At 46.5% G+C, this 22,654-nt stretch overlaps 1 protein-coding gene across 1 annotated transcript in view; it reads left to right on the top strand.

Annotated features, from left to right (window-relative positions):
* Positions 1-22,406, top strand: part of LOC118400073 (protein SHQ1 homolog) — a 44,247-nt gene extending 21,841 nt beyond the window's left edge. The window contains exons 10-12 of the mRNA XM_035796483.2: positions 439-562; positions 6,571-6,691; positions 20,023-22,406. Coding sequence (XP_035652376.1) covers positions 439-562; positions 6,571-6,691; positions 20,023-20,695 — 918 coding nt within the window. The 3' untranslated portion in view covers positions 20,696-22,406. The remainder of the gene's footprint in view (positions 1-438; positions 563-6,570; positions 6,692-20,022) is intronic.
* Positions 22,407-22,654: the final 248 nt, after the last annotated feature.

The raw sequence follows: 22,654 nt of genomic DNA on the forward strand, positions 1-22,654 counted from the left end.
TGATGACATGCAACGAGTCACACTCTTGAGTGCACTTTTAACAAGCTAGGGAGAATTAATAAAAAGAGAAAGCAGAGGGCTCTCTCTCAGCTCTTTTGTCCACTGGTGCAGAGAAAAGCGGAGAAAAGCCTTGAGTTTACACAGTGATTAAGGACCAGCAACAATTAAGAGGCGGCGACTGCAGAAGGTGTTTAAGAGTTCCTCGCCCGTTTCCCCCTCTATGAAAGGGAAGTCGTTAGGAGTAATTAGTTTACCAATGACTGCAATTAGGAGTGGGCTAGCCTAGCCTGCTTCGTGCTGGAGGGAAGGAGAAAAGCAAGAGGCTGCCAAACATTTTAAGAGGAAGTGAAGTCCCTTTTCTTTTTTGTAAGATTAGTCTTTTTATAGTGAGTGGCCATGAGGAAAATGCAGCATGTCTTTTTTGTTGTTGCCTTTCAGACATACAGCTCGATGCAGGAGGTCTTGGTGTCCTTTGGGAGGAGGGTGTTGTGTTACCCGCTCTACAGGCACTTTTCTCTGGTCTCTGCAGCCGTGCAGGATGCGGCTCGGGTCTTCCAGTCAGGTGAGTCTAGACGATGCTCTCTGTGACCTCTCGCCCTGACCTGAGGCAGCTCCACACCTCAATAGCCACTTTGTGAATGCTGGTTAGAGCAGTATTGGCAGCCTCCGTGTCATGCCCAGATTATAAAGCCCTCAATATGGCCTAGTTTCCCTTCCAATTAATGTGTCTCTGGTCTCCGGCCAATGTTTTCTGAGACTCCTGAGGGACCGTATGTGGTTTGATGCATTTCGGTTGAAGGCAACGCTTGCATGGTAGCTGTGGGCTGCAGCTTGCCTGTTCAGTGCTTTGGAGACTGACAGAAGGACTGCTTTACAGCCAGCATGCACCCACAGTCATACATCACTATACCACCACAAGCAGAGCAACCTCTCCAAGCAGGAAGTGTGGATTTGTTCTTTACGGACTGTTGACTTTATCTCCTAGCAAAGAGTCATCTTTAAATCAAAGCCCTGCGGGTAGCTAGATGAAGGCTCTGCCATGTAAACATATTTAGGATGTGTGTGGGGTGAGATTAGCTGATTTGTGGGGATTTGAATGCTTGTAAATGACAGCAAATTAAGTCTTTTTAAACTCCAGATTAGATCAGACTGGCTGAATGAATCCGAGAATCCCAGGTTGTCAGTGTGAAGAGGGCTTCCCTGTAATACACTACACCATCTACCTGCATCCTCTAGAAACAACTTCACCTGTTGTAGCCTAATGACGCTTTTCAATTCTCTCTCCTGACGCTGGACATTTGTTCAACAGTAACATACCCATTTTGTTTCTGTGCTGGAAAATGCAAACTAACCTAATTGGTGATAGTTAGTCTAACCAGGCAAACGATAGCAAGTGCCTCTTCATTTCAATGAGTTTGCCTGCAAATGTCTTTATTTACGTGCATCAGGTGAGAGTGAGTAATGGGGCTCTCGTTAATGAACTGTAAAGCTACAATAATGCAGTCTGGCTGGCGTACGTCTGGAGAGGGCACGACACGTTTCCTCCCAGCTTTACTCCACACAGCTAATTCATTTGTCAGGATAAGGCTAATGGAATGTGTGCTCTAATTTGAAAGCACTTGACTTAAATGGCTGTGAAAGAAAACATTGGCAGGTATTAGGAAAACAAACCCATTTAATGCCTTTCGGGAGCAACGTGTTAAGGCCTTAAAGGGAATGTTATCCGGGGTAAATATTTGAACAGCCCTCTGGCATCACAGACGGTCCTTCTCAAGGCGCTCATCCAGCTGCCTGCTAAGTGGCTGGAACCAATTGGCCGCCAGGCAGGGAGAGCAGAGCAGGGCCTCCTAGGTAGGGAGGCTTTAGCATGGCCGCTGTCGTGTAGCTGACCGAAGGACCCACTGGAGTTCGGTAGCCTATACCCAGCCGGAAATGTTCCGGAATTGCGGTTCCTCAGTGTAGCTTAACTCACATTTCCCTGTGTCCATGTTTTTACATGTCCCTTGGCTTTGTAACATTTTAGCTGGCTATAATTGAGCCGTTACTTTACTTAAATATGACACTAGAACGGGTTTGGGTCTCCACTGTAATGAGCTAGTACTGTTGGGGTGCACATGGCCCTCCCAGTAGTTGAAACACTTGAAGTGTTTTGTTTCCAAGTCCAGTGTGGTAGTGATGCCAATGGAATGTTTTCTGCGCAGCATTAGGAATGCACATGGAGTGTTTGGAACGTGTGTGTAAATGTGTTGCTTATGCTGTCTTGTCACCTTGCCATGATGGATGTTAGTGGCCAGTGCCCGTGTGGCAGCTGTGTCGCTGTGCCCCCCCCCCCCACCCGGGCCAGACTCTGCCTGCCTGTCTGCCCCTCTCCAGGGATCAGCCACGGCTCGCCACCGTGTTTAACTGGCTCAACTTGTCATCAGCGGGGAAAAACAGAAGAGTGCAGGATTCATAACGTGGCACGGTTGGAGGTGAAACAACTGCACTATCCCCAATCGCTCCCAGGGAGGGAGGGGGAGAAATGTAAAACCTTCAGGGATGTGGTGGGGTTGGTGGGGTTGAGTTTGGAAGCGGGGAGGACTTAGTGTCTGAAGTGAGTTTGGAAGCAGGGAGGACTTAGTGTCTGCAGTGAGTTTGGAAGCAGGGAGGACTTAGTGTCTGAAGTGAGTTTGGAAGCAGGGAGGACTTAGTGTCTGAAGTGAGTTTGGAAGCAGGGAGGACTTAGTGTCTGAAGTGAGTTTGGAAGCAGGGAGGACTTAGTGCCTGCAGTGAGTTTGGAAGCAGGGAGGACTTAGTGTCTGAAGTGAGTTTGGAAGCAGGGAGGACTTAGTGTCTGAAGTGAGTTTGGAAGGGCTTAGGGAGGAGTTTGGAAGCATGGAGAGTTAGTGTCTGAAGTGAGTTTGGAAGCAGGGAGGGCTTAGTGTCTGAAGTGAGTTTGGAAGCAGGGAGGACTTAGTGCCAGGGAGGACTTAGTGTCTGAAGTGAGTTTGGAAGCAGGGAGGGCTTAGTGTCTGCAGTGAGTTTGGAAGCAGGGAGGGCTTAGTGTCTGCAGTGAGTTTGGAAGCAGGGAGGGCTTAGTGTCTGCAGTGAGTTTGGAAGCAGGGAGGGCTTAGTGTCTGAAGTGAGTTTGGAAGCAGGGAGGGTCTGAAGTGAGTTTGGAAGCAGGGAGGACTTAGTGTCTGAAGTGAGTTTGGAAGCAGGGAGGACTTAGTGTCTGCAGTGAGTTTGGAAGCAGGGAGGGCTTAGTGTCTGAAGTGAGTTTGGAAGCATGGAGAGTTTTGTGTCTGCAGTGAGTTTGGAAGCAGGGAGGACTTAGTGTCTGAAGTGAGTTTGGAAGCAGGGAGGACTTAGTGTCTGAAGTGAGTTTGGAAGCAGGGAGGACTTAGTGTCTGCAGTGAGTTTGGAAGCAGGGAGGACTTAGTGTCTGAAGTGAGTTTGGAAGCAGTGTCTGAAGTGAGTTTGGAAGCAGGGAGGACTTAGTGTCTGAAGTGAGTTTGGAAGCAGGGAGGACTTAGTGCCTGCAGTGAGTTTGGAAGCAGGGAGGACTTAGTGTCTGAAGTGAGTTTGTCTGCAGTGAGTTTGGAAGGGAGGACTTAGTGTCTGAAGTGAGTTTGGAAGCAGGGAGGACTTAGTGTCTGAAGTGAGTTTGGAAGCAGGGAGGACTTAGTGTCTGAAGTGAGTTTGGAAGCAGGGAGGACTTAGTGTCTGAAGTGAGTTTGGAAGCAGGGAGGACTTAGTGTCTGAAGTGAGTTTGGAAGGACAGTGTCTGAGGAGTTTGGAAGTGTGTCTGAAGTGAGTTTGGAAGCAGGAGTGAGTTTGGAAGCAGGGAGGACTTAGTGTCTGAAGTGAGTTTGGAAGCAGGGAGGACTTAGTGTCTGCAGTGAGTTTGGAAGCAGGGAGGACTTAGTGTCTGAAGTGAGTTTGGAAGGGGAGGGCTTAGTGTCTGAAGTGAGTTTGGAAGCAGGGAGGACTTAGTGTCTGAAGTGAGTTTGGAAGCAGGGAGGACTTAGTGTCTGAAGTGAGTTTGGAAGCAGGGAGGACTTAGTGTCTGAAGTGAGTTTGGAAGCAGGGAGGACTTAGTGTCTGAAGTGAGTTTGGAAGCAGGGAGGGCTTAGTGTCTGAAGTGAGTTTGGAAGCAGGGAGGACTTAGTGTCTGAAGTGAGTTTGGAAGCAGGGAGGACTTAGTGTCTGAAGTGAGTTTGGAAGCAGGGAGGACTTAGTGTCTGAAGTGAGTTTGGAAGCAGGGAGGACTTAGTGTCTGAAGTGAGTTTGGAAGCAGGGAGGGCTTAGTGTCTGAAGTGAGTTTGGAAGCATGGAGAGTTTTGTGTCTGCAGTGAGTTTGGAAGCAGGGAGGACTTAGTGTCTGAAGTGAGTTTGGAAGCAGGGAGGACTTAGTGTCTGAAGTGAGTTTGGAAGCAGGGAGGACTTAGTGTCTGCAGTGAGTTTGGAAGCAGGGAGGACTTAGTGTCTGAAGTGAGTTTGGAAGCAGGGAGGACTTAGGTCTGAGGAGTTTGGAAGCTTAGTGTCTGAAGTGAGTTTGGAAGCAGGGAGGACTTAGTGTCTGCAGTGAGTTTGGAAGCAGGGAGGACTTAGTGTCTGAAGTGAGTTTGGAAGCAGGGAGGACTTAGTGTCTGAAGTGAGTTTGGAAGCAGGGAGGACTTAGTGTCTGAAGTGAGTTTGGAAGCAGTGGAGTGAGTTTGGAAGCAGGGAGGACTTTTGTGTCTGCAGTGAGTTTGGAAGCAGGGAGGACTTAGTGTCTGAAGTGAGTTTGGAAGCAGGGAGGACTTAGTGTCTGCAGTGAGTTTGGAAGCAGGGAGGACTTAGTGTCTGAAGTGAGTTTGGAAGCAGGGAGGACTTAGTGTCTGAAGTGAGTTTGGAAGCAAGGACTTAGTGTCTGCAGTGAGTTTGGAAGCAGGGAGGGCTTAGTGTCTGAAGTGAGTTTGGAAGCATGGAGAGTTTTGTGTCTGCAGTGAGTTTGGAAGCAGGGTGGACTTAGTGTCTGAAGTGAGTTTGGAAGCATGGAGAGTTTTGTGTCTGCAGTGAGTTTGGAAGCAGGGAGGGCTTAGTGTCTGAAGTGAGTTTGGAAGCATGGAGAGTTTTGTGTCTGCAGTGAGTTTGGAAGCAGGGAGGGCTTAGTGTCTGAAGTGAGTTTGGAAGCAGGGAGGGCTTAGTGTCTGCAGTGAGTTTGGAAGCAGGGAGGGCTTAGTGTCTGAAGTGAGTTTGGAAGCAGGGAGGACTTAGTGTCTGAAGTGAGTTTGGAAGCAGGGAGGACTTAGTGTCTGAAGTGAGTTTGGAAGCATGGAGAGTTTTGTGTCTGCAGTGAGTTTGGAAGCAGGGAGGACTTAGTGCTTAGGGAGGACTGCAGTGAGTTTGGAAGCATGGAGAGTTTTGTGTCTGCAGTGAGTTTGGAAGCAGGGAGGACTTAGTGTCTGAAGTGAGTTTGGAAGCATGGAGAGTTTTGTGTCTGCAGTGAGTTTGGAAGCAGGGAGGACTTAGGAGTTTGGAGGGGAGGACTTAGTGTCTGCAGTGAGTTTGGAAGCAGGGAGGACTTAGTGTCTGAAGTGAGTTTGGAAGCAGGGAGGACTTAGTGTCTGAAGTGAGTTTGGAAGCAGGGAGGACTTAGTGTCTGCAGTGAGTTTGGAAGCAGGGAGGACTTAGTGTCTGAAGTGAGTTTGGAAGCAGGGAGGACTTAGTGTCTGAAGTGAGTTTGGAAGCAGGGAGGACTTAGTGTCTGCAGTGAGTTTGGAAGCAGGGAGGACTTAGTGTCTGCAGTGAGTTTGGAAGCAGGGAGGACTTAGTGTCTGAAGTGAGTTTGGAAGCAGGGAGGACTTAGTGTCTGCAGTGAGTTTGGAAGCAGGGAGGACTTAGTGTCTGCAGTGAGTTTGGAAGCAGGGAGAGTTGAGGGTCCTGGTCCTCTGTGAGTGCTCATGCTCTAAATGAGAACCAAATGTTTGTGCAAGGTTTTTCTCTGAGCGAGTGTGCTGTTTGTTTTGAATGGACTGGAATGTCTGTCTGCTGCCAGCCAATCCTGAAGTTGCATACCGGACAAAAGGATTGTCTGTAGACCTCCGTGCTCTGCAATGGGCCAGCTCTGTCCCATAAAGGGGCTATTTATACGACCTGTGACAGCAAATGTCATGGATCAAACGTGGCTCCCTCCAGGTGTGTCCCATTTTGTAATGGTAATCTTTGGCTTTCCCTTCGAGGAAAATCAGGCCCAATTTTTTTCTCCATAAACCGGTATGAAATGAACCCTTTGCATTATCTTGGCCCACTTGAGTTAAAATTCTGGACTATATAAACTAGATAAAGGAGGCCTGAAAATTGATAAATTGCTCTCTCTGTCATGAGTGTAAATGACTGTCAGTAGTCTGCAATAGGATAGTCTTGCAATGCTCACATGATCTTCCATAGCCTGTTCAGCCTATAATTTGAAGGACGGCTGCATGGAACAATGAGATTTTTGGAACCTTAGTCCCTGCTAGCAACACTGCTATATTTGCCATTCTTCACATTGCCATAAAATAACAACATTTTTCAATTTCTACTCCTTCTGTTTTTCCTGTCCAGGGAAAGCCTGCATCCTGAAGTGCTTGTTGGATATTCACAAAGTCTTCCGGGAGAATGAACCGGCCTACATATTGAACGACCTCTACATCACAGACTACTGCGTCTGGATCCAGAGGGTCAAGTAAGTTCACTACCCCCCCATCCTCTCTCTCCCTCTGCAGGGACCTTCAGCCCTAGAGCATAATTACCTCCCAGGTCCAGGGGCCAAGCAAAGTGGCTTTCATGCTGCTTCAGTGCGCTGCACTGGAGGAGAGGATTAGATGAGTCATCTGTCACAGCACGGCCACTTGACTGACAGAGACGCTGTGAGACGTATCCATTCTCCCATGTCAAAGGTGCCATTGGAGAGCGTGTGGACTGTACTGTCTCCCTCAGTGCTGCAGTGAGACTGAAGCCTCTGTGACAGTACACACAGATTAGAAGAAGCAGATGGACAGTGCACTGTGCAGTACAAGATGCGTGTCAACTCTCGAGAGATCTGTGTAGTTTCTTCCCTAATTGATATAGCATGCATGGCTCTTTCCTCACCAGTGTACATATTTTACAATTACTTACACGTTGTAAGCCTGCAAGGGCATTATTCGGTAATGAGCTCTGTTTTATTGTTGGCAGGGGTTCAGCCGAGTGGTGTGCTAGTCTGGAAAAAGCCTGAATTTTGAAAAATGTGCGCCGGTGATGATGTAGTCCCAGCGCCCAGATGCAGACATGATAAAAGCTCTGCCGGTGTTTGATGGAGCTTTTCTCTCTGGAAAAGAAAACGCCTCGATGGCCAATTAATAATAGATGTATAAAAATCAATGGTGGAGATCGGAGCTGCAGTCCCGGTCGGTCTGTCTGTTTCGCTGCAGCAGACGAAGAGAACAGAGAGACTTGGTCTTGAGTGCTCTCTGAGCAGAAGCAGCATCACTGTCAAGCCACTGGAAAACTCAATCAGTCTCATTTCAGTCAGTCAAGGAGATCAAACGGCAGGAGGGCATCTGCGGTTGAGTGCTTTCCAATCCGCCTCCCTCTCTTCCCTTCCACCGCTGTACATTGGAGCCAAATGTCAGCTTGACCTATCAACAAGCTGGCTTCCACTGGCTGCAACCCTGCATCAATCATTAAATGGATTAGACCTTGTGCTCGCCACCTTTACCTATGATTGAATTGTTACATTTCCCTTTTCTGTTTACGTTTTTCAGTCGATAAGCAAAGCTTGTTTTCTTTCTGCCCTGAGACCTGGCTCATATCAGCTGTGGTGTCAGCAGAGGCAGAGAGATGGAGAGAGAGAGAGAGAGAGAGACAGAGGCTGTCCAGCATCCAGGAAGAGTTACTAACCCTCTCCTGTTGAAGATGCTGCCTCAGGGCACCTGGCTGGGAAAACCTCTAGAGCCCAGGCATTCCATTCCATTGTTTTGACATTTCATACCTATCCTATATTGTTGTGCTGCACAGACTACATTTCTTTCCCTTCTGAATGTGGAATAAAAGCGAGCAGTCCACTTGCCATTCAAAGCAGCAGAGAGGAGAGCTGTCTTTCTATGAGCTAGCAGGCATTTACATAAGTCATTTAGCACACACTTTTTTCCCAGAGTGACTTACATCAACAACATATCCCAATCGTAGCAAGAGATAGGGTTCAGACGTTTTTGGAAGATGGGCAGGGACTCCTCTGTCTTGACATTAGATGGAAGCTTGTTCCACAATTGGTGTGCCAGGACAAAGAAGACTTTTGACTGGGCTGAGCGGGAACTGCCCTCCTGTAGAGGTGGCAGGGCCAAGAGACCAGAGGTGGCAGAACAGAGGGGTTGGGGTGTAGGGTTTGATCATAGTCTGAATGTAGGGATGGGCAGTTCCCTTCGCTGCTCCGTAGGCAAGCACCAGGGTCTTGAAGATGATGTGAGCTTAGACTGGAAGCCAGTGGAGTGTTCGGAGGACCAGGGTGACATGGGAGAGCTTTGGAAGATTGAACACCAGGCGTGCTGCGTCGTTCTGGATAAGTTGAAGGGGTTTGCTGCCACAAGCGGGGAGCCCAGCCAACAGAGTTGCAGTAGTCTAGATCGGAGATGACAAGGCTGGCAGGCAACACTCAAGCAGCAGCCAGCTGTGGTTTGCATAGACAGTGCTCTTATCACTTGTGGTTTGTTGTGGCAGACGTTTGTGCATGTGACCGGTTTGATGACAGATTGTGTAAGCATTGCTCTCCCCCCTGCTAGATATCCCCCATTTGTCATTCCTGCTAAGTGACTGTGCCGTCTCGTCCTGTGAGTCCTGTGGTAAGATAAGATGTCATCTATATCCTGTATCTTGTCAGTCGTCCCCACAGTCGACTCCCAGACACGATCAGTTGCTCATGATGGACACGGCGATTTAATGAATGCGTTGCTCAGTGGGTTGATTTATACTGTCTGGCTCTCTCTGGGCTGTCCCACATGTGTTCATGCTCTTAAAGTCCCTCTGACTGCTGAGACCAGAGTCAAATTTACAGCATCATAAAGACTTCACAGTGATTTAGACTCCAGCGAACCCCTCTCCCTCCACAGACTCCTGCACACAGACAAACAAGTGGACAGTCCACTCTCCGGTCAACAGGAGGGTGGAGAAAATCCTTCTGACACCATTTTGTATTTGTCCTGGTAAAGGGTGTTGACCAAAGAGGATTATTAACGCGCTTATAACCGTTTCCACATTACCCAGGGAATTTTGTGTAATTTGCAGATATCTTTGTACCATCAGATGCCCACAATGCCCACTATCAAATAAAAATAACTTCTCTACCATTAGTTTCTATGGGTGGTTTTGATGATCATCCGATGCCGAACCCCTGCAGTGGTGCTAGACTGAAATGAAAACCCACTCCTCGTTTTCTTTCTCAGTTTTTCCTCTTCTCTCATCAAAAGGCTTGGAAGGAGACCAATGTAGATTGACTGTGACCAGTCCAAAAAATCCCATCAGATCTGTGTTACTTTATCTCAGCGAAATCAGCAGGCCTCGAACTTCCCCTTCCTCTTTCAGCGCTCACACATTCCACCCCCTCTACCCGTTGTCTGCCGCACAATCAATTAATTGGGTCGATTAAATTCCAGAGCAAAAAACCATGGCAACCTGTGAGTGTCTAGCTCAAGGGTTTGCTAGTCTTGGAGGAGGAAACAAGGATCTTTTTCTCTCTCACTCACACCAATCCATTCAGCCTCTACACACATTGTGTGCATGATAATGCCCAGAGGAGAGCTCTCTTCTCCACAGTCCCAGGAGGCCCTCAGGGGACACGGGCTCCCCACAGGGACAACCTACAGGCTGACCCCCCCCCCCGGACAAGGTCAGTGGTCAGATAAGTGAGTCGGTTAAGCCTCGTGGGGGCTTGCTGGTGGTTTTAATGCTCCAGGGACTGGCAACTCTGTGTCTAGTGCGTGTGCAGGAATGGTAAGTTGATCATCGTACAGTTTTCTCTTTTTTATTCTTAGAAAGGGTGGAATGCAGGTGAAAAAGCTTTGGATACATTTTCTCTGGTATTAATCCTTTTCATGTACCTGCTAGTGTATTTCTACCCACACTCATCTGTCTGGAGCCGGTCCTGGGTCCTGTGATGTAGTAGATGGTGTATACTGAGTATACTAAACATTAGGAATACCTTCCTAATATGGCATTTTTTTTTGCCCTCACAGCAGCCTCAACTCATTGGGGAATGGGCTCTTCAAGGTGTCAACAGCGTTCCACATTGATGCTGGCCCATGTTGACTCTAATGCTTTCCATATTTGTGTCACGTTGGCTGATTGTCCTTTGGGTGGTAGACCATTCTTGATACACACAGGAAACTGTTGAGCATGACAAATCCAGCAGCGTTGCAGTTCTTGACACAAAGCTGGTGAGCCTGGGACCTACTACCACACCCTGTTCAAAGGCGCTTAAATATTTTGTCTCACCCATTCACCCTCTGAATGGCACACACACACACACACAATCCATGTCTCAATTGTCTCGAGGTTTAAAAATGATTCTTTAACCTGTCTCCTCCTCTTTATCTACACTGATTTGAAGTGGATTTAACAAGTGACCTCAATTAGGGATCACAGTTTTCACCTGGTCCTGTCACGAAGTGACTGTTACCCTGCACCTTAGAGGCTGCTGCCCTATGTACATAGACATGGAATCACTGGCCATGTGTACTCCGTGTATATGGTCTGTGTGTTTTGAGCCTTCCCCACCACAGAGACAGTAGATAGTCTTTGTGTCCCGCTGGGCTCGACAAAGCCAATACGGTCTCACAGCTAATGGGGAGAAGTACTACAGATTTCCTCTCTGCATGATGTCCAGATTTTGTGTACTTACACAGGCAGCTCACCACACGCGCAGAGAGAGAGAGAAATACTGACAGTGTTGCATTCGTGCTACACTAATAATGAGTGATTCAGCCTTGCTTTGTATGAGGTAACTTCCTCTCCTTGCGTCCTTGTTTTGATTAGGAGGGTCGGTAAACAACAAGCTCTGCAGGCAGTTCTACCAGCTCTCTTCATGTTGCACATTAACTAATGGTCTCTCTATACAGCAAGAAAGCACTTCCTTAGATTACAGTCCCTACTCTGTTATATAGCCTAATGCAGCGGTGTCAAACATACAGCCTGCGGGTGGGTTGAAATGTTTTTTGGGGAGAGGGGGAATCAAACTCAATATATTTTAAAATAACTCAAACCAAAAATGTACTGTGTCCAGCTCGCTAATAATCATCTAAATGAAAGCTAGACAGTCGTGGTGCATTGAAAAATCCCAAAACGATGGATGGAGGGCTAATCTTTTCCAGAACCTCGTTGAAGACCGATTGCAACACCCCTGGCCTAATGCCTCGGACACAGGTCTTCAGTGTTACTCACACACTCCATAACACATTTCATCACACACTCCCTCAAACCATCAAACTCAGGAAGAGAGGAAATCCAAGCATCCATTTATAAGTCTTTCAGCCTTATAAAACAAGCCAACTTTGTCAGAAACAACTACCGCCTACGTTTTGTTCCATGAATGAGATGTTGGTAAATGCTAACTGTATGCCATTTGAAAACAGTGTCTGACTGTCCATCCACTATATCCATTGAATAATGTACATACACTCCCTTGACAAATCTTGTGAAATTAATTTGTACATTTAAGATTAACTAAGAAGTATGAGTAGGAACATGTGTCGAATGTCTTCTGGCATCATTGAACATGAGGCTGCTGGTAGAAATGGTTTGTAATTGACTGTCTAGTTGTCCTTCTCCCCCACCACCCCCCTGCTCCCTGTCCTCATCCAAGGACTCTTGTTTGTTGTCTGAAAGATGGAAGCGTCTTTGTGGCGACAGAAGTTTTCCAACCTTGAAAAGCTGCCCCTCAGTTAATGAAGGGAGCCCACGACATTAGTAATGACTGAACTGTGTACAATGTTATTTATTCCCTCCAAAAGCAGCCTTTGTGCTCACCGCAAGCTGAGCTTCTCGCACTGCAGCGCAGGGAGAGGGGGAGCGAGGGGAGAGAACAAGCACGTAGCCTCTCCAATGCTAACTCAATAATGACTTCCCACGGGGGAAAGAGAATGCGGGAGGTGGGGGATGGAGGAGGGTATCTGCTTTGAAGTTGCAGTGCTACAGGGGGCTCTCCAGCCAGAGCTAGTCAGCCAGCCTGCTCAACTCCAGCAAGGGCTTAAGCCCTGTCAAAGCAGGGGGAGGGGTTCTACTAAGCTATATGGAATTGTTTTAAGAAGGTCCTCCCAAGGATCATTTATCTATTTGATTTTGAATTTTAAGACCCCCTGAAGTATAAAAAATATATATAAAACACTTATTTGATTTAATAAAAAATGTTTGGCATTACTGCTATTAGCCCTTACAAATGCATTGTATAACAGATTTTCTACATGGAACAACAGATCGTCGCCCCCAAAAAACATCAATAGGAAGTTTGGTCTGAAGTGTCTGTCCTATATCTGAGAGAGAAAAGAAGGATCAGGCACTAAACACTCAGTAAATACTTCCGTTCATATTTTCATCTGGTACTGTGGGGAAATTCTTGTGACCAACATGTTTGTGAGTGAGAGTCTCACCTTTACACAGAGGGGTCATATTAGTGTGGAGCCCAAACTGTTTGAGACAGAAGTGGTCTTGAAGTCGGTACGGCCAATCTGCCGAAGAATAAATGGTCTTTTTTTTTTATCTCTCGCTATATATATATTAGTACACATGCTAATGATTATCAATTCAACATGTAGGTTGAAACAATCATTAACTGGGGCGGCAGGGTAGCCTAGTGGTTAAACCCCCGAGCTGACAAGGTACAAATCTGTCGTTCTGCCCCTGAACAGGCAGATAACCCACTGTTCCTAGGCCGTCAAAATAAGATTTTTTTTCTTAACTGACTTGCCTGGTTAAAAAAATAAAAAAATAAACTGAAACAGAAACAGCTGTGTTGGAGGAATAAAACAGGTTGAGGAACAGCCAAACTCAGCTAACAAGGTGAGGTTGATGAAGCCAGTTTACTGTCAAAAGTCATACACCATGGCAAGACTGAGCATAGCAACAAGACACAAGGTAGTTATACTGCATCAACAAGGTCTCTCCCAGGCAGACGGACATGTCAAGGCAGACAGGGGTTTCCAGATGTGCTGCTCTTTTGAAGAAGCACAAAGAAACGGGCAACGTTGAGGACCGTAGATGCAGTAGTTGGCCAAGGAAACTTACTGCAGCAGATAAGACGTATCATGCTTCCTTCCCATCGCAATCGGCGATGTCCAGCAGTGCCATCAGCTCAGAATTGGCAGAAAACAATAGGGCCCTGGTACACCCATCTACTGTCAGAAGTGGCCTTCATGGAAGACTTGCGAACAAAAAGTCATACCTCCGACATGGAAGCTATGCATGAAAACACAGGAACTGGGGTGCAGAAAAATGTCAGCAGGTGCTCTGGACTAATGAGTCAACAGACACGTCACAAGTCCTCACCTGGTAGCTTCATTAAATAGTACCCACAAACACCACTCTCAAAGTCAACAGTGAAGCGGTGACTCCGGGATGCCGGCCTTCTAGGCAGAGTTCCTCTGTCCAGTGTCCTTTTGCCCATCTTAATATTTTCTTTTTATTGGCCAGTCTGGGATGTGGCTTCTTATTTGCAACTCTGCCTAGAAGGCCAGCATCCCGGAGTCACCTCTTCACTGTTGACGTTGAGACTGGTGTTTTGCAGGTACTGTTTAATGAGGCTGCTAGTTGAGGACTTGTGAGGCGTCTTTCTCAAACTAGACACTAATATACTTGTCAAATCAAATTTATTTATATAGCCCTTCGTACATCAGCTGATATCTCAAAGTGCTCTACAGAAACCCAGCCTAAAACCACAAACAGCAAGCAATGCAGGTGTAGAAGCACGGTGGCTAGGAAAACCTCCCTAGAAAGGCCAAAACCTAGGAAGAAACCTAGAGAGGAACCAGGCTATGTTGGGTGGCCAGTCCTCTTCTGGCTGTGCCGGGTGGAGATTATAACAGAACATGGCCAAGATGTTCAAATGTTCATAAATGACCAGCATGGTTAAATAATATTAATTACAGGCAGAACAGTTGAAACTGGAGCAGCAGCACGGCCAGGTGGACTGGGGACTCATCATGTCAGGTAGTCCTGAGGCATGGTCCTAGGGCTCAGGTCCTCCGAGAGAGAGAGAGAAAGAAAGAGAGAATTAGAGAGAGCATACTTAAATTCACACAACACCGGATTTTTGACGGGAGAAGCACTCCAGATATAACAAACTGACCCTAGCCCCCGACACACAAACTACTGCAGCATAAATACTGGAGGCTGAGACAGGAGTGGTCAGGAGACACTGTGGCCCCATCCGATGATAGCCCCGGACAGGGCCAAACAGGAAGGGCACAACCCCCACACCACTAGAAGGATATCTTCAACCACCAACTTGAGGTGGATGACGGATCACCACCTCAAGCTGAACCTCGGCAAGACGGAGCTGCTCTTCCTCCCGGGGAAGGACTGCCCGTTCCATGATCTCGCCATCACGGTTGACAACTCCATTGTGTCCTCCTCCCAGAGCGCTAAGAACCTTGGCTTGATCCTGGACAACACCCTGTCGTTCTCAACTAACATCAAGGCGGTGGCCCGTTCCTGTAGGTTCATGCTCTACAACATCCGCAGAGTACGACCCTGCCTCACACAGGAAGCGGCGCAGGTCCTAATCCAGGCACTTGTCATCTCCCGTCTGGACTACTGCAACTCGCTGTTGGCTGGGCTCCCTGCCTGTGCCATTAAACCCCTACAACTCATCCAGAACGCCGCAGCCCGTCTGGTGTTCAACCTTCCCAAGTTCTCTCACGTCACCCCGCTCCTCCGCTCTCTCCACTGGCTTCCAGTTGAAGCTCGCATCCGCTACAAGACCATGGTGCTTGCCTACGGAGCTGTGAGGGGAACGGCACCTCAGTACCTCCAGGCTCTGATCAGGCCCTACACCCAAACAAGGGCACTGCGTTCATCCACCTCTGGCCTGCTCGCCTCCCTACCACTGAGGAAGTACAGTTCCCGCTCAGCCCAGTCAAAACTGTTCGCTGCTCTGGGCCCCCAATGGTGGAACAAACTCCCTCACGACGCCAGGACAGCGGAGTCAATCACCACCTTCCGGAGACTCCTGAAACCCCACCTCTTTAAGGAATACCTAGGATAGGATAAGTAATCCTTCTCACCCCCCCTTTAAGATTTAGATGCACTATTGTAAAGTGACTATTCTACTGGATGTCATAAGGTGAATGCACCAATTTGTAAGTCGCTCTGGATAAGAGCGTCTGCTAAATGACTTAAATGTAAATGTAACTTACCATCCTTAGACAAGGCCGAGTATAGCCCACAAAGATCTCCGCCACGGCACAACCCAAGGGGGAGGGGGGGGCCAGTGACTCAGCCCCTGTAATGGGGTTAGAGGCAGAGAATCCCAGTGGAAAGAGGGGAACCGGCCAGGCAGGGACAGCAAGGGCGGTTCGTTGCTCCAGAGCCTTTCCGTTCACCTTCACACTCCTGGGCCAGACTACACTCAATCATATGACCCACTGAAGAGATGAGTCTTCAGTAAAGACTTAAATGTTGAGTCCGAGTTTGCGTCTCTCACATGGGTAGGCAGACCATTCCATAAAAATTGAGCTCTATAGGAGAAATCCCTGCCTCCAGCTGTTTGCTTAGAAATTCTAGGGACAATTAGGAGGCCTGCGTCTTGTGACATACGTGTAGGGATGTACGGCAGGACCAAATCAGAGCGATAGGTAGGAGCAAGCCCATGTAATGCTTTGTAGGTTAGCAGTAAAACCTTGAAATCAACCCTTGCCTTGACAGGAAGCCAGTGTAGGGAGGCTAGCACTGGAGTAATATGATTACATTTTTTAGTTTTAGTTCTAGTAGCCGTATTTAGCACTAACTGAAGTCCTCTTGCTCAGTTGTGCACCGGGGCCTCCCACTCTTTCTATTCTGGTTAGAGACCGTTTGCGCGGTTCTGTGAAGGGAGTAGTACACAGCATTGTACGAGATCTTCAGTTTCTCAGCCATTTCCATCATGGAATAGCCTTTAATTTCTCAGAACAAGAACAGCCTGACGAGTTTCAGAAGAAAGGTCTTTGTTTTTGGCTATTTTGAGCCTGTAATCGAACCCACAAATGCTGATGCTCCAGATACTCAACTAGTCTAAAGAAGGCCAGTTTTATTGCTTCTTTAATCAGAACAACAGTTTAAGAAATCAATGTTTCCAGCTACAATAGTCATTTACAACATTAACAACGTCTACACTGTCTTTCTGATCAATTTGATGTTATTTTAATGGACAAAACAACTTGCTTTTCTTTCAAAAACAAGGACATTTCTAAGTGACCCGAACTTTTGAAGGGAAGTCTGTGTATTTATTTATACAACCAATTTTCCAGTCAAGTTTGGACACCTACTCATTCATGAGTTTTCTTTCTTTCTTTTTACTATTTTCTACGTTGTAGAATAATAATGAAGACATCAACACTATGAAGTAACACATATGTTAAACAAATCAGACTACATTTTATATTTTAGATTCTTCAAAGTAGCCACCATTTGCCTTGACAGCTTTGCACACTTTTGGCATTCTCTCAAACAGCTTCATGAGGTAGTCACCTGGAATGCATTTCAATTAACAGTTGCGCATTAAGAGTGAATTTGTGGATTTTCTTTCCTTAATGCGTTTGAGCCTATCAGTTATGTTGTGACAAGGTAGGGGTGGTATACAGAAGATAGCCCTATTTGGTGAAAGACCCAAGTCCATATTATGGCAAGAAAAATGACAGTCCCATCATTACTTTAAGACCTGGTCAGTCTAGAAAATTTCAAGCACTTTGAGCGTTTCTTCAAGTGCAGTCACAAACCATCAAGCACTATAATGAAACTGTTTCTCATGAGGACCGCCACAGGAAAGGAAGATCCAGAGTTACCTCTGCTGCACAGGATAAGTTCATTAGTTAACGGCCTCAGAAATTGCAGCCCAAGTAAATGCTTCATGAGTTCAAGTAACAGACACATCTCAACATCTGCTGTTCTGAGGAGACTGCGTGAATCAGGTCTTCATGGTCGAATTGCTCCCACAGTTGACAGTTTTTGTCCGAGCAAAAACCAAGCCATATGGTTGAAGGAATTGTCTAGAGAGTTCCGAGACAGAATTGTGTCAAGGCACAGATCTGGGGAAGGGTACTAAGAAAATGTCTGCAGCATTGAAGGTCCCCAAGAACACAGTGGCCTTCATCATTCTTAAGTGGAAGATGTTTGTAACCACCAAGACTCTTCCTTGAGCTGGCCGCACAGCCACACTGAGCAATCAGGGGAGAAGGGCCTTGGAACCAGATGGTCACTCTGACAGAGCTCCAGAGGTCCTCTGTGGAGATGAGAGAACCTTCCAGAAGGACGACCATCTCTGCAGCACTCCACCAATTAACTGCACCTCAAATTGCAGCCCAAATAAATGCTTCACAGAGTTCAAGTTAGACACATCTCAACATCAACTGTTCAGAGTAGACTGTGTGAATCAGGCCTTCATGGTTGAATTGCTGCAAAGAAACCACTACTAAAGGACACCAATTATAAGAGACTTGCTTGGGCCAAGAAGCACGAGCAATTGGCATTAGACTGGTGGATATCTGTCCTTTTGGTCTGATGAGTCCACATTTGAGACTTTTGGTTCTAACCGCCATGTCTGTGAGATGCGGGGAAGGAAGGTGAACGGATCTCCGTGAAGCATGGAAGAAGTGGTGGGGGTGCTTTTCTGGTGACACTGTCAGTGAATTTATTTAGAATTCAAGGCACACTTAACCAGCATGGCTACCACAGCGTTCTGCAGCGATACGCCATCCCGTCTGGTTTGTGCTTAGTGGGACACTTTTTTTTTTTTCTTCAACGGGACGATTACCCAAAACACACCTCCAGGCTGTGTAAGGGCTATTTGACCAAGAAGGAGAGTGATTGAGTGCTGCATCAGATGACCTGGCCTCCACAATCACCTGACCTCAACCCAATTGAGATGGTTTGGGATGAGTTGGCCTACAGAGTGAAGAAAAAGCAGCCAACAAGTGCTCCATGTTTGTGGGAACCCCTTCAAAACTGTTGGGAAAGCATTTCTCATGAAGCTGGTTGAGAGAATGCCAAGAGTGCAAAACTGTCATCAAGGTTGAAGAGTAGACTTCTTTGAAGAATCTAAAATGTAAAATATATTTAGATTTGTTTAACGTTGTTTTTGTTTTCTACATGATTCCATATGTGGTATTTCATCGTTTTGTCTTCACTATTATTCTACAATGTAGAAAATGATACAAATAAATAAATCCTTGAATGCGTAGGTGTGTCTGAACTTTTGACTGGTACTGTGAAAATGAATACACACAGGCTCTCCATTTGCTGTTGCAATTTAGAACACAGAAATTTGGTTGCGCATCAGCAGTTTTTCTCTTGTCAGTCTGAAAATCACTGAATTAGCCCATGTCAGCTAAAATGTTTTAGATTGGTCAATTAGTCTAGCCAGCTATCTAATCTTGTAGTAGTCGGATTACCGACAGGGGGACCCGGATTTGATTTTGTTAGCCACACTCAGATATCATACTAAAAATGGCAAACATTTCTTGCCATCCTTTGGCAGCGTGTGGGATATTGCAGTGAACTTGCTTTAAAATGGCAATCATTTCTCCACGTCCCATGGCAGAATGTGGACAATTGGAGGAAATTAAATCCTAAACAAAAAAAGTATTTCTGCTCGCCGTCAGGTGGGGGGCTGCTAAAATGTTTTGGTCGCAAGGTGTGGAAGTGGGGATAAATGGGCCCCAAAAATTACTGCATGTGTGTATATGGGTACGCACACCCGTGAGCCACTGTGGCCACTCTTGATAAGTTCCGATTTTTGACGGTTTCCTTGTGGGGTCTGACTCTCTGCACACACGGTGGTGGGGGTGTTGTGGGTTGTATTTATGCTTAGTCATCCCTTACTCATTGTCAGTAACTGATCTCCTTTAATTGTTTGGTCTTCAATTGTTTGGTCTCTTTCCAAATACTGTTACTCCCCTTATTTCCTGAATGGATATTTGATATTCATGTAGGCCTTAGAGATGTCTTCTTTGATAGAGTACGGCAACTAGCTATACGGTCTGTTTACACAGTCTCCCGAGGTCCTAAATGAGTACATCCCTCTGTTGGCTGTGTAAACGGTTTCCTCCCCACGGTGGGAGTAAATTAAGGCTTTGCGGTAATAAGGAACCATCTTGGCTCTCAGCGGTCGGTTAATTGGGCCAGGGAGGGCAGCAGGGGCCACAGTGTGGCTGAGTGTGAGGAGCTGAATGGCTGTGGACGACCGCAGGCTCATGTGCTTTATCCCTCCCTGAATGGACCCGTCCTGAGCCGCGCAGAGGTCAGCTGGTAATCATCATGGCATTGAAGGCTGATCGGCTGCACCGTGGAAGAATAGCAGCCACTTGAGTTTTGGCAACATCCTGCGCTGGTTTAGCTTCATGAATAATGTATAAGGCATGTATCACTCTGTCATCCGCCTTGCTCTTATCTCCTGCAGGGAGAGCTTCAGTGGGAGACTCGAGGGGCAGAACCTGCATATCAGACACACTCATCTTCCTACATTATTAAACATGATTTACATATTTCATTGAGCTCATGCCTCTGTGAATCGCTGTCTACTTAGCATTCAGATGAGGCTGGGATTTGGGTAATGGATATTAGATTTGTAGATTGAGATCTCGTTGCTATATTTTTTTGTAGGAAGTGCAGTCGTACATATAGCATAGTCGTAATACCTACTACTCATCAGTGTTGGACAAGTAGCTCTTTAAATAGATTTTGTAGTTTTTGGGGGGGGATTTGTAAATATTTGCTTCCAAGTTTAAAAAGAGAAACTGATCCACCTTTGCTGTACTTTCCTGACCGTCTCATCCCGTTCTCTTTTTCTCTCTTTGTCAGGTCCAGGAAGGTGACAGCTTTGGCCGATCCCTTACGGAAAGTATCCCTACGGAAAAGAGACCTGGATCTGGAGTTGGAGGTGCTGGAGACGGCAGCGACGCTGGTAGAGGAAGAAGAGAAGGTGGAGGACGGGGGGAAAAGCCCCAGGAGAACTCCTCTGTTACACATCAGAGAGGAGTCCGACAGCAACGACAGTAGCAGCGACTCGTCTGAGGAGAGTGAGGACTCTGAAGCTGAAGGGAAGGACTGTGCTGACAGAACAGAGGGAGGAGGAGAGGGAGCCGAGGCCATCCCCATACATCCCCGGCCTGCTGCCCCTCCCATCCACCAGGAGTCCTGTGCTGTTCTCACATCATCCGAGAGGAAGCCCAGCACCCTCCCATCTGCTGTGTCCTGCCCCAGACAGCTGATCCAGGAGCTGGGAGAGAGGGTGGAGGAGGGGCTGTGGATTTCAGCACAGCCTCAGGGCAGCAGGCATTCCAGGAGCAGTGCACAGGGAGAGGCAGAGAGAGACTGTTCACAGCCTGCGACTGCCACAGCCACTGCAACAGATACTGCCCGCACAGGGGCTTTCCTAGAGCTGAGTCCTCGCAGAAACCCTCTTCTGATTGTCAAAACAGATACTGGTGATGATGATCTTGATGAGGATGATATCGATGAGGATGACTATTAGCAGATATCACAGAAAACATGTCGTTAAGGAACTTTACATGCATGCATGACAGCTGATGTCGCAGATGCTTATTTGCCCACAATCAATAATAACTTCTGTATTGTTATTTTTGTATTTTCCTACTTCTAAAATGGAAATGTTGATTAATTTATAGATACATTGCATGGCTCATTTTAGTGTTATAGCTCACTTGAGGAGTTTCAAAAGCTTCCATACTTTGTGTCTATGTGCAAAGCTTTTCATACCAAGCTAAGCATTTTGTTAATAAAACTGATTATATGAATTATGCAGATTACTCAGATCTATTCAAGGGGATGCAGCCATTGCATTGCACTTTGTTTGAAGGCTCTTAGATTAGCATATGCATTTCATGCACAACCATTTCCTTCCAAGAAAGGAGAAGGGGTGGTTGTTGGGAGATAAGAAACGGGACAGACCCCAACCGGAAATGTCAGCTGCTGCTTCAGAATTTCTCTTGAGACATTGACTTCTCATGTAGAATGCAGTGACTTTACCGCCAACACTGGTACACTTCATGGTATCCTGCCAACACTAAAAACTTCAGTTTAAAATGTGTTCACACATTGTTACTGTCTGAACTTAAATTACAAAATGGTTGGCACTATGCATTGAGGTACATAGCATTCTCCTGGCATCCGCCAAACCCAGATTTGTCCCTCCAGAGTCTGATGGTAGCGAGCTTTACACCACTCCAGCCGACGCTTGGCCATGTGCATGATGATCTTAGGGTTGTGTGTGGCTGCTCGGCCATGGAAACCCATTTCATGAAGCTCCTGACAAACAGTTATTGTGCTGACGTTGCTTCCAGAAGCAGTTTGGAACTCGGTAGTGAGTGTTGCAACCGAGGACAGACTATTTTTACGCTCTTCATCGTTCAGCTGTCCCGTTCTGTGAGCTTGTATGGCCTACCACTTCGCAGCTAAGCCGTTGTTGCTCCTATACGTTCCACTTCACAATAACAGCACTTACAGTTGACCGGGGCAGCTCGAGCAGGGCGGAAATTTGACTAACCAACTTGTTGGAAAGGTGGCATCCTATGACCATGCCACATTGAAAATCCCTGAGCACTTCAGTAAGGCCATTCTACTGCCAATGTTTTACTATGGAGATTGCATGGCGGTGTGCTCGATTTTATACACCTGTACGCAACTGGTGTGGCTGAAATAGCAGAATTCAACTAATTTGAGGGGATATCCACATACTTTTGTATGTCTATATATGTGTACTTGGCAAATCTACATATTTTTGTATTAATGAATATCGCTCGAAACAACAGAATAAACCATTTTGAATGACCTGCCTACAATAGAAAAGAGGATAATTATATGTCAACTTTATTTCTCAACTCTTAATATTGAGCAAATGACACTCTCTGGAGTATCTGACATAGGCTTTGAGCACCCGTGAATAGGCTACCAGTGGCTGCTTGTAAGCTTTCTTGACTTGGAGATACATTTTTGCCAACACGTGGCTAACCATTGTTCATCCGGCTCAACAGCTGCTCTTTGCAAAATATGTTTGACACTACCTTTCCAGCTAATAGGCTATGTTAGAGTTTACACTTCCTCTTAATTATTGGGAGGTGAAAATAATGAAGAAACTGATGTTTTGACATCAAGCTGAAGTTTTATTCAGTGAAGAAATGTCAGTCACCTGTACTGATCTTGAACAATGGATTAAAGTGAGCTAAAATGTATTCTGACTTTTTTTTTTTAGTGCCTCTTTTCTGCCTCGAATTATTATTTTTGGATGTTTTTCATGGTAAACCCGTTTCATGATTTTTGTGTCATTTTTGTCGAGCTCCTTGATATTTGGTATTTTATTAGGATTCCCATTAGCTGTTGCGAAAGCAGCAGCTACTTCCTGGGGTCCACATGAAATATGACACAATACATAACATTAATAGACTGAACCCACTGTTCCTAGGCCGTCATTGAA

Source organism: Oncorhynchus keta, chromosome 21 (genome assembly GCF_023373465.1).
Source record: "Oncorhynchus keta strain PuntledgeMale-10-30-2019 chromosome 21, Oket_V2, whole genome shotgun sequence".
In the NCBI taxonomy this organism is placed as follows: Eukaryota; Metazoa; Chordata; class Actinopteri; order Salmoniformes; family Salmonidae; genus Oncorhynchus; species Oncorhynchus keta.